Source organism: Anopheles coustani, chromosome 2, assembly GCF_943734705.1.
Source record: "Anopheles coustani chromosome 2, idAnoCousDA_361_x.2, whole genome shotgun sequence".
In the NCBI taxonomy this organism is placed as follows: domain Eukaryota; kingdom Metazoa; phylum Arthropoda; class Insecta; order Diptera; family Culicidae; genus Anopheles; species Anopheles coustani.
In genome coordinates this window covers 80,247,588-80,260,311 of record NC_071289.1, presented here as the reverse complement: position 1 = coordinate 80,260,311, position 12,724 = coordinate 80,247,588, and the positions used below count along the sequence as shown (strand labels likewise).

The window sequence follows — 12,724 nt, the reverse complement described above, 5'->3', positions numbered from 1 at the left end:
GGAATCTGAGGTGCCGATGTTATATCATCCGCGTGCACGGTTTGTTTGTCGTTGCCGGTTGAACATTGATTTAATATTTAACGCATGCATTCGTCACCCAAAATGGAGTGGACTTATGAATCGGGACAGAGGAGGATGAATAATTGAAGGGTTGGTTCGTTGATGTTATACTTCTGCAGATACACAAATGTTTCAAGGTTAAAGCATAAAGATCTTAGATGTTGGGTTGATTTAATGCTAGCGTATCAAGCAACAAACAGGTTGTTGATACATTAGAAAAATATTTGCGAGATCTTGACACATCTATTTAATTTTAAAAGATAACTTAACGAGGATCGGCAAACTGCTTGAACATATTTAGAGTTAAAAGTAAAATCAAAAACAGACAATATAGTTTCAAAATTAAAAAGAACAGGTTATGATACAAGATTTTAGATCATGAAACTACGCAATAAAAATGATTACATTCGTAGTAAGAATATTAGGTCATTTGACTCAAGGATATTTAATGTTTTTTTTTTTATCATTCAAATAAGTTTAGTATCAGGAGAGCGTATGGAAAACTTTTCAGTGAAATGTATTGAAAACTGAAAAAAAATTAAACTATATTTACTAGTATCATTAAAATTTTTATTGCATCAAATCTATGCGTATTATTGGAAAACAATTCTCACATTAAACAAGACGAAAACATGATAAAATGATATTTACTTTTACTTTTCCCGTTACTTTGACACTTCTTTCCGTTACGTTTGTTTGTGGTTTCTTGTGCTTCTTAGCTTTTGTGTATGGTTATATGTTTCGTTTGGTTTACTTTGCTTTAAATCTTTTGGCTGTCCAGTTGGACCATTGGCATTCGCTTTTCTGTTTAAGTAGGTATGTGGCTGCGTGTGTCAATCGGTTCTCGAATAAGTGTGTTGTTTTTGCCCTTACCCTATAATAGGTTCTAGTAGAAAAAAAAAACTTTTCACACTAAACTAAACCAATCCACAAAGCATACGTTTGTCATACAATTGTTTCGAACATATCGAATAAATCATAATGTTCTGTTTCTATTTAAAACCACTTCTTTTGCCCCTCGAACATGGTTTAATGCAAAATAAATGTTTAAAGATTAAAAAAAGATCATCGAGAAACCGATGGTTTTTGCTTGGTTTTCTGTTTAAAAGAATCTTGTTCGCATGTCTTTAAAAATCGATTCATTGCAAGATGTCACTCACTTTTCCGTGTTGTGATACCTACTCTACTCATTTGCTTCACTGCGGCTTATGTTTGCTAGTTTCTTATATCTACTATCAAATTTGTGTAAGATCCATTTCTAGTGTGGCGTGTGTGTCCGGTGTGTGGCACGAGGTTTTCTTTGTGTGTCATATTTGTGTTCGCCCTTTCCGGGCCCGTTTATGGCGCGTGTAGATGAGAATTGTGTTTGAAATTGGAATAAAAATTCACTCTTTAAATCCTATACCTCGAAACAACTTTGTTCCACTTGTGCACTAAGATATTTTTTTGTTTTGTTTTAACAATATGTTTAATTTAATCGAAATAATTCGAGAATATTCGTCTGTTTTTGTTTTGTTTTTCAAATTCTATCTAAATGGAACGAACGACATAGATTAGAATGTATTGAATGAAAACGCGGGGTGGTGCAGGTTGGGTGTGCGGGTGTGTGAGAAAGAGATTTAGGGATGAGGTGGTTTGGAAAAAGGGTGAGTGCCATTTTTCTAAGCTTTTTATGACATTTCAGCCCGAAGTCAAAGGGCATTTGGTATGGTTTTTTAAAAAGTACTACAATTTGTGATTTTCAGCAACATGTCCTTATAGCTAACTTTACTTCGAAAGGTCCCAAGATGACAACGTTCTACGCAACAAACTCCTTCACAGCGGCCGTCGCCGTGCCGATACAGAACACTCCCACTAGGGTTTGGTGAAGAGGGACAGAAAGAAATTGTCCATTTGCAAAATTACGAGTAATTTGTCCATTTGAAAATTGTGATTAGTAACGGGGGAGTTCGATCGGGATGAAAGTGAGGGGGATTGAGAGATTTTAGAATATGTTACGATTACTACGCCCACCCGACTAGAGCACCCCGGGCCAGAAGGGTTTCGTTACACTAAAGAACACTAGAGCACCGAACGCCAGGGCCACCGGTGGGCGCCGGAAGTGACCGATCAGGTTCGTCGAGCGCGCCTTGCCGGTGTTGCAAAGCGACTTCTCGCAGCAGCTCGTGCACGCGTACAGCTTCGTCCGTTCGCCTATGATTATGCAACCCGCCTCGCAGCTGCTGATGCAGCGACGCTCGAGCGACCACAGCTTCGGCGTCGAGGTAGAGTTTTCCGTGCTGGTCGTGTAGGAAAACTGCTTGACCTGAAAAGGATGGGAAGGAAATTTGTTACTCAGTGAAAGCTGATCAAAATTACATTTTAGATTATTTATATAATATTTTTGGCCACAAAAAGCATGACAAAAACGAGTTAAGCCTCATTTGGCTTATCACCAATTTTAATTTCTTATCATATAATAATTCGAATAAACCTTACTTTTTCCCTAATATTTCACTGCTCTATGTTATAAGATCTATCTTCCATGCCATTCATAGAACTGTCTACCGTCAAACCTAAATCTTATCATAATTCAATTATGATCCTTTAATTTACCGCTCGCAACTGACGTCATTCGTAGCCCAAAATTAACCCGGCAAACAGTAGCGCTTCCAGGCCCAACACGTTTGTCAATAACACTCCATCAAAATATATGAGAATCGCGCGGGAAGGATAGATGGTCCTCTGGTTGACCTTATCGATTCGGGTTTTAATTTATCTCTCCTGTGACGGAACGTTCCCCCCAAAAATGCTCCCCGTTTGCCGGAAGCTTCCTAGCGTTATCCTGAACATTGTGTTTGTGTGTTTGTGTTTATGTACCGGAGGGACAGTAAATAGAACTCGCTCGCCAGTCGTCGCACAGTAAGTGCAAAATTTATGGCAGTAAGTAAGTGTGGATGAAACATTCCAAAAATAACCCGATACCGTACCGCCTCGCCAATGTTGTCAGACAGTCTCAGCGGGTTTGTGTTTCCATTGGGACGATCCTAGCAGGCTCCGCTGCAGCGATGGGACGTTGTTGCACTGTTTACTGTGTCGTGTCATACGAAACCGTTTGTCAAATCGCGAAACTCTCCCACTTTTTTCCCTCAACCCTCCACTGTCCTGTTCTATTCACCTCCGGCTCTCGGTGGTTGTCAACCTGTACCATGCTGATGATGTTACACGCGGTTGCCCATTGCCCTATATTCGAACACATACACGTACACGTGCTTTCACATACTATCTTTGACATTTATGATCCTGATGCGTCGAACGAACCTGATAGCGTAACCACCATTAAAATCGGGATGGTTGGTGGCTTCGACAGAATTCAGACTTACCATGCAGATAAATTCCTCCGTGTTACACTTTTTAACGTAGGACGCATTATTTCCGGACGACAGCTCGATACACGCCTCGCCATCGTCGGTGGCGTTGCACGAGTAGCACCAGAGATCATTAATCTTCTCCGTTGCAGCTGATGTCTTATGTACAGTGTTCGTTAGGTACTGCGATCGGCCTGTACGGGTGGCGGGGAGAGAGCGAGAGACAGAGGGAGAGAGTTACAAACGACACCACATTAGAAGACCGTATTTTGACAGCACGTAAACTACCCGAACAACTGGGAAGGGAAACCGAGGAGGGTGTGCATGCGAAGGTGCAGCAGGGGGAGATATTGCCGCAGGACACGACTTACCTAACTCAAGCAATCCCATAAAGACAATTGCTATTATAATTGACATTTTTGCTTCATTCTGCAGTGAGTGAATTTCGGCAAGCAAACCGACTGCCGTGTCGCGCAGTGCTGCCCACATAGGCTGCAAATGATGTTTCCTAAACCTCCACACCGTCACCACCACCACCACTCCTACTGTAAAAAAGCTCCTTTGAATGAAGAGCCACGACGTCTCCTCGGTTTCGAAAATGATGCCTCGATTGTCGTCTTTCCTTTCACGTGCAGGAATGCGCCTGAATGTATGCCAAGCAATGCTTGTTGCTCCCAGCGCACTAACGTTTACTATTCCAGTGCCAGCAGGGCCGCGGGGGCTTCGGGATTCGCTGAGGAAGATCAAACTGACAGCGTTCGCTCCCTTTGTTCACACTGCATAGGAAGGATACGCTGTGCTTCGCGTAGATTGTGTAATGATGGCGACTACAAACATTCCTTGGATCACATAACGATGCGTGAAGCAGGAGAGGAAGAACACCCACGAGCAAGCAATTCCTTCGTTTGCTTGATACTTCCGGAGAGGTGCGAGGGGGATGTCCCCTTTTTTCAAATCCTCACGTTCAAACACACAAACAAACACACACCAGCCACGGGTGCACGGTTTGCTGCCTTCGCTAATAAACACAACCCCACAGCGAATCGTTCCGCCTCCTACAATTACTTTGATCCTGTTGGAGCCACCATCGTTCCTTTGCAACCCGTTTCGTCCAGCTGGACACCTAGCTGGAAGCAGCGATTTGTTCCGAACGAGCGACCGAACGCAGGACTGCCAGCGAAACCGACTGTGTGCAGAGTGTGGCAAGATTTACATCCGCACATATGCACTGCTGCGGGGCAGCCTGACCCCGTGCAGTAGCGTTGACGGAAAAATGAACAAGGACCTGGCAGGGTGTTCATCCTTCCGTCAGGATGACACTGCTGGAGCTGGAAGGACTCTTCCGAGCGTGCGCACTACCGAGCATTTTCAAAGTGTCCGTTTGTGGGGTTTCAAAGGAAAAGCATGGATTTATGGTAGAAAACACTTCCAGAGGACCAAACGACGCTGTAGTGCTATGAAAAATTGGAAAAAATAATTGAATAGAATTATTGCTTTCAAGTTCTAGCAAATCAGGGATGTTTTGGGAAGTGTATAATTTGGTTCAGGAAATTTGAAACCCTCAACCATCAATCAATGGCGCAAAACGGACACAAATTACATTATGAAACATCACATCATTTGAATATTAAACAACGATATGAATTGGGACTGTTTCGTTCCTCACATATACTCTCCAAAACTTGTGTAGATACGACTCAACAGAAAAAATCTCGCTGGAATTGAGTCTACGTTTGATGATTTTTTCTCATTTTAGCCATCAAAAACTTCAAATGAATCATGTGTACTTTATATTCTATCTTTCAATATATTAGTGCAATCCCATAAATATGTTTTGATTCTGTTTAATTTCCTGTTCTCCCATTTTATTTAAATATTTTAAAAATAAACGGTCAATGCTTGGACTAAAGTCTTGTTAAAAATCATAATTCAAAAAATAATAAACAAATTTAATCACGGTGTATTACGTCATATGAAGCCAGTTCGGAGTGTTCAAATTACGTATTACCCGAAATAGTAATAAATCGAATGAAGATGTAACACGCATATTTTGCACTATTTAACATAAAAAACAAATTTCCGAAATGTTGCGTGAGAGGTTGTAAAAATGGCATTAGTAAAAAAAACTAGGTTCTTATCCATGTTGGATGACCTCATTTGGAATGTTTCAATTACAAAATGAAATTAGATTACTTGTGAAGATATACCATAGATAAATGTACTTTCACATTATCAAATTATGAACATCACACTTGAGCCGCTCGTGGTCTAATATTTAGCAAACAAAAAATCCAATCTCCTAAATTAAAACGTACCGGCAACATTTCCGAGCGTCAGCTATTTAATTAAACCATCAAAAAACACGCTTGATCACGCATGATTATGTTGCCGGTGCCGTACCTACATCGCTTTGTGTTTGTTTGCGAAACACAGAATTTCTTCGGCCCTATTTTCCCATTTCTTACATTGACCGGACGCCAGAACGAGCTGTAGCACGGCACCGGTCACCGGTCGCAATTGGAACAATGACCTCATACAAGCTGAACGAAAACCATAATTCACGCCAAACCCGCACGTTCGGCTGGCTTTCCACGATGGAAAGCCGAAACGACCAGCATAAAGTCCCCGAATCGGTCACCGGTGTCGTGAGGGAACACTTTAAGAAATGCTTCATTCTTCATACTCGACTTGCACTCTTCATCAAGCTCCACCTTCGTTAATTTGTTTGGTTTTTGTGTTTGATGACAAAAACTCGCTCACAAACAAAGGCAAACTCATACACAAACAAAAACAAGCCGTTCCACATATGGCTAGCAATTAAGGTGTGCCAAAGTGGATGTCCACGTTCGTGCTAATTTTCATTCCACTCCCGGGTCGGGAAAGCTCCCTGGTCCCTTGTGTGTATTTTTTCATACCCGTGCATTTGATGTCCTTTGACCGGGGCAGGGGGAGGCAAACGGTAAGGCGCATTACGCAAAACGCCCGGTGCATATTCTCGCCGGCGAACGGAAACGGCAACAACACATAACATTGGTGGTGTATTTCCCTACCCTATGTTTTCCATCATCCCTAATGGAAACACCTACACTCCGAAAACCAAAACACATCCTTTCCACGTAAAGAAACGCCCGGAGCAAATTCGCTTTCAGCCGTTGGCGTGCCTGGGTACGCGTTTGCCGACTATTTCTTCCAGTGACCTCATTCCGGCGGAAACCCTTGGCGAACGTTTACTTTCCGGTAAAATTATCCGCGACAACCGAACGTCTCAATAAAAGGGAAGGAAATTTTCTTTGCCATATTTTTGATTTATTCATTGACAAAAACATGATTGTAATCTATCAATTAGTTGTTCGAATTATTTAAAATAAACAATATATCGATAGCACAAAATGACAAAAAGCGACGTCTTGAGAAAGCATCAGACAAAAATCCCTGATCAAATTTGACCGTTCGGGTTCCCTTGTTTTCGGTCCAGACGCGTGGTGGAAGGGTGTCCATTTTTTCCCGAAGGGTGGCAAACGCGATTTGCATTTTGCTACCACAAACACACATACACCCGGTGCTGTTAGGAACCCTCACGCCATGTATTCGAACGTTAATCGTTTTCTTTCCCCCACATCTTGGGGTCCTTTCGGCAAGGGTACCGAATCGCTCTCACAAACGAATACAAACAGAGGGCAACTCACTTAAAACCCCGAAGAAATTTTCCCGAACGATCTGAAAAGCGTGAGTAGACACTGTTTGTGTAGAGTCGCGAGTGTAAAGAAATGTTGAGTAAGAGTAGGTGAATGGTACAGTTGTTTCCACGCAAAGACAATAATGAATAAACAGGATTTCCTCCATACAATGTGAATTAGAAAACATTAAGGGAAAATAAATTAAATTAATTATCAAACGAAAACAAAAACTAAAATAAAAACCGGAGTAAATTTGAGCTTCTCGCCAAGATCTTTTTGTTTAACAGTTTTTAAATTTGCAAAAACGAAATGAAATAAATAATTAGACAAGTATTTTATCCACCAAAGTAATAAACTTGTTCTGAATTAAGTGAACATATTTGAAGTACAGCAAATTACATTTGTTTTAAATCCATCCATCCTAAAGGTCCAAGCCCCTTACAGCTCAACCCAAGAAAAATAACACTCGGAGCAGTAGAATCCACTCACGCACAACTCACCTGGCTTTTCTTCTGGCCTACACAAGTTCACCCTGTACCTTCTAACTCTCCTAACGTTCCTAATCCTCCGCATCACCCCTTTGATACGCTGTGATTGTATTTGTTTAGCTCCGGCTCACTGTTTGTGTTCAAACGGGGTTACTTTCGACTTCCCGACCCCGTCCAAGCCCGACACGGGAGGGCCCATCGCGTGAGACCCTCCTGATTTGGGGTGCTTCGAACTTCGAAGCGAGGGAAAGAAATGGCAAAAGAATAAAACAAAGGAGGGCAAAACTAACCGGAGGTGACTAACTGAAGCCGAGATCCTGCCGACGAGAGAACGACCCTCCCGAGAACCACGAGGCGTTTCTGGCGAACGTTCATTCCAGCGGTGGCCACGGTAGCGACGGCACATCCTCGCGAACGTCGCAAAAGGACCTCGATCGTGTCGTTGGTACGGCGGGTCGTTTAGTTTGATTTGGTTCGAACATAAGTCTTTTGAAGAAGAAAATCTGGAAGTGCCATTTGGAAGCTCAAAAGAGGAAAACAAAAATCACTCGAGAGCACAAACGTTTACTATAGTGGTGCATGTTTTTAGCAGTTTATCAAGAAAACCAGTGTGATTAAAATTCATTTTCGGATGATTTAGTCGAATGCAAAGCTTCACTGTGCCAGTTGTTCGTCAGCCAGGTGAAATTGTGTCGTGATTTTGATTTTTCGATCGACGATTTGCTTGTTTGTTTGTTTGGTTCGCTCCGGGAAGCCCGGAGTTGTTTGGTGAATGGAACCGTCCCAAAACCCTTGGCTACAGCGTACCGGGGAGCGACCCCGTCGATGGTCTAGATTCGGCGGGTCGTCGGTTTTGGTGCTGGTGTGCTAGTTTATCGGTGCGAGGGAATTTCAACTCCGGTGGACGGTGTCGCGATTGTTTTTCTTGCGTTGGTTTTCGTTGGCGCGCGTCCTGAGAAAAACGCAAGGTGCACAGAGAAAGTGAAAATTCCATCGGCGAGCAAGCAAGGTGGAAAAATGGCTCCATCGGTATCGGATCGGCGGCGCCGGACCGGCCATGTCCTGGTCCTGCTGGTGGTGCTGTGCTGCCGGGGTGGGTTTGGGCGCGATCCGCCCACCGTGACCATCCCCGATCAGGGCACCGTGATGGGCATGTACATGAAGATGTTCCGGACGCAGCGGGTCGTCGCGTACCTCGGCATTCCGTACGCTCAGGCGCCGACAAACGAGAAGCGCTTCACGCCACCCGTCGTGGACAACCTGCCCAGCTGGGAGGGGGTCAAGAACGCGACCAGCCCGGGACCGCACTGCTGGCATATGCCGCGGGATACGCACCGGCGACACAACCAGCTGTTCATGGAGCTGATCCAGTCGAGCGATGAGGGGGGAGGCGACAAGCAGTACGACGAGGACTGCCTGTTCCTCAACATCTACATCCCGGACGGTAAGTCGGAGACGTTCTCCCACCGAAAGCCCTTCGGAGTTGAAGTAGACTTCGCTTCTAATTCAAATGAAGTCGACTTTTCGTGAGTTCTTTGAACTTTTGCTTGACCGTTCGCGCTCCGAGCACGTGGCCTGAATGTATCGACAAGCTTGGATTTTTGAGTGTGTTGGCTTGTGCCTTTGCTAAAGCGAAAGAAATGTACAAGAGTTTATAGGTTATTTTGGTAATTGATTTTTGACGTGCCTTCAAATTTGTGTTCACATCAAGTTAGCATGTTATTATATTGTTATTTAAAAAACGTTTGCTGCAAAGAACGCATGTTTAAGTTATTATTTTCTTTCGATCTATCTGAAATCAAATTTCGGAAATAAAATACTGGAGAGAAATCATTGAAACAAACCAATTTGTTTGCTACCAAGACCTCACGGTTCTCCTTCAGGTGGATATGAAATGCATTACAATTCCACACTAGGTTTCGTTGAACTCGCTTGGGCGGGAAAGCGAGCCACTTGCTACGGGAGGGCACAAAAATCATAAATCCCTGCTCCATCGACGCGAACGTAAACGTTGACATCCGTACATGAGCCAACAAGGACCTCAGACCGGGTCAGCCCGAACTCGCAGCCCCGAGTTGTGGGGTTTTTCCCTTGAACGGAGTCAAATTTTCATTTTATGGCCGTTGACTTCCGTGCGAGAGCTCAAGTCCGAGGGCTCACACCGTGTGGGTTCTATGTTTTCAACACCCCCACGAAGCCATATTGGAACGCCCCAGGGTGGGCTTGTGTGCGGAAGGAATATTTTATTGTGGACGGAGATTGAAATAAACAATCACAAACCCGGCTCGGGGAGCGGGGCATCCATGCCGTCTGGTGGGGAAATGTCGTCTGAAAGAAAAACTACCACTGCCTGTTTCAGTGCTGAAGAATGTTGCCGTTCCCCTTAGTTATGTTTTCTTCAACCGTTGAACGATGCACAGGTAGACCGTTTGAGCAGTAAGTGGAAAAGTGCATACAATGATTTGTCCTTTCAATACTCGCGACAGAAAAACAAAACACCACTAACACAATTCAAAATATGTCAAAAATATGCAAATAGAATTAATGGAATAGATTTATCGTCCCTTCACTCCGATGTTGAATATGCGTAAATATTTACAATTTTTACAATTCATTCATGAACATTGGAGTGATTGAGAAAAAGAAGATTCTGTTTGTATAATAATGTGGCAACAAAACCAAATTCGAATAGTTTTAAAATATCTATCTACGTATACTACGTATCAATACGTATAGTTTCAACAACAAATAGTTGTATTTTTGTCCAACTAATACTATCAACGCGTTCGTGAAAGGTACCAGGCGCCTCCATTAGAATCATCTAGTGATCGTTTATCGCATCAAAGATAAAGTGTGTAGAAGAAAGTACCCCAAAAAGTTCAGTCCCACTTATCTCTTCCACAGAATGTTCGCTTTTCAAACTATGTAACAACTCCAGAACATGCCTTGAGTACGTAGGTTTGCAAGTTTTCCACTTTAAGAATTTCATTATCTTGAATTCCCATCAGCATAGCAGTACCGTCTTTAAAAGTGGCGCCTAAAGGTAGACTATTCGACGATCGTCTTCCTACTCACAGCGGAATAAAAAGGTACACGTTTTCCATACCGCGTACCAATCGTCATCGGTTATCTTCAAGCCATCATCAGCATCGTCAGGAATATATATCCAACAAAATGCTAATTACCACCAGCAATTACGCTGGAAAAGCATTCTTCGCACGGTCGCGCCGTATCCTGCACTCACGACGAGGGTTTTCTCCCCTGTATCGTTTTATTTATTTTTTCTTTTCTTTCCTTGCACAGATAGCGATCTGTTCCCCTTTTCCACCTGCGGTCAACACGTGACCCTATTTACGGTTTACCTGGTACCTTTTTTCTTAAGGCACGTAATTTCTGACTTCAAGAACATTATCATCAGAATTACTGCTCATTTGATTGATGGTTAGCACATCAATCCATAATGTCGGAAGGTGAGATTTTTCCTTCCTCACAGACAAGGGTGGTTTCTATGAAATGATATATTTTTATCAGTAAAGAGTCTTTTGAGGCACGAATTCTGCGATTTCTTTTTCGAAACCTCGTCTTTTTAGTGATAAAAAAAATTAACGGGAGCTAACTAGCTTAAATGTACCTTATTCTACTCACTAACCAATGAATTGGGTCTTGAGTCCTCAACACTAACAATAGCCAAAGCTATGAACTTTTGAATAGGTCACACGTCGACTGTGATTAGGTTGCTCGTAAACGTAAATTAACTGCTGCGCTTGACACAGTCCCTCAAATTTAATTTTTTATGCTAATTTTCAACAACTTGCCTGGAAAAGCAGGATGGAAGGCGTTTAAATATAGGCCATTTTACTAACCTACTACGTACACTTATCACAACACGCAATGAGCTACTAAAAACACACAAACACTCGATCGAACCCCAGTCGCATTGAACTCGGTTGCAAAGTGCAAGCGGCGAACGTGGAACGTGTGAGTGCGAAAAATTCAATTTTAACCTACATTTCGCGGAATCCTTTTGGCTTCAAAACACTGAAGCACGACCGAGAACAAACACAAACCCGTTTTGTTCGCTATTCTATTCAACTGTCAAAAATGTCTACCCCCGTGCTTCCCTGCACACCCCGGCGGACAAACAAAAGTAGGCTTTCCTTTCTACTAGCTTTTTCCAAGCAGTAGGCAACGAAATCCACGGTTTTGCACGTGCGAGGAGAAGCGAGTTAGTGCATCGAGGGGTTCGTTGCTATGATTTTTGTGAGCAAGCGGCAATCGATTTGTGTTGAGCAATGGTTTGTTTTTCCTTTACCGCGTGCTGAAAGTGTGTTTCCCTTCGGAGCCGCTTTGAAGCACGTGTGTTTTCTGATCACAGTTTGTGCAAAGTTCGAAACAATACGTATCATATTTTGTAGTAAAATCTATTTTTACTTCAGTTTTATTTTACTAACATTAAGAAATTTAAGGCGTAGATCACACTAACACCTTCTATCAGTCTCAATTGGTTTCGTATATTTCATCCATATGCGTTCTATAGCACTAAAAATAAATGCAGTACACCAATTTCCCCGAAATCTATCACACGCCATCAGCATTAATTTTTATGTATTCAATTTTAATTACCTGATTACGTAAAGTCCTTGGTGTACTAAAATAAAAAAAAACTTATGCAATGTGAATAACAAATAGGCAGTTTGACATTGAAACCCTTCGGCGGGGTGAAAGATCAGCAGCACCAAGCTTTTTTGAAGTTTGTTTTTCTTCGTGGTATTACATAATCCTCCTTTGACCTTGAACTCCACCACGGGCGGTACGGATCTTAATCCTTCATAGGGAGGTTTTATTTCTACCAGTTCCAAAGAATAAAGAGAGTGCTGATGTCTGAAGTTGCTGAGTTATTCCAAAGTGGACATGAGGTAATTAGTTTGTTTTTCTTTTTGCGAGGGACTCGGTACCGAAGAAGAAAAGAAACGGAGGTGTTCATGTTACATTTTCTCACCATCGATGGTCGCCATCACCGACGTCGGAGAAAAAGGGGATCATAAAAATGTTAATAAGATTGCCTGATTTACGACACGAACGATTTCTTGCCCCGGTATAGTATATTGTAATTAGTAGCAGAAGAAACCAACAAGAACAAAGGTTCGAACAG

At 42.6% G+C, this 12,724-nt stretch overlaps 1 protein-coding gene across 1 annotated transcript; it reads right to left on the bottom strand.

The window, feature by feature from the left end:
- Nucleotides 1-1,457: 1,457 nt before the first annotated feature.
- LOC131266494 (uncharacterized) lies at nt 1,458-4,571 on the bottom strand. Its single transcript, XM_058269043.1, has 3 exons — nt 3,779-4,571; nt 3,423-3,601; nt 1,458-2,365 (listed from the first exon to the last, which is right to left on the bottom strand). Exons 1-3 carry the CDS (start codon nt 3,894-3,896, stop codon nt 2,078-2,080), a joined length of 585 nt encoding a protein of 194 aa, XP_058125026.1. The 5' UTR covers nt 3,897-4,571; the 3' UTR covers nt 1,458-2,077.
- Between the last annotated feature and the right edge of the window lie 8,153 nt (nt 4,572-12,724).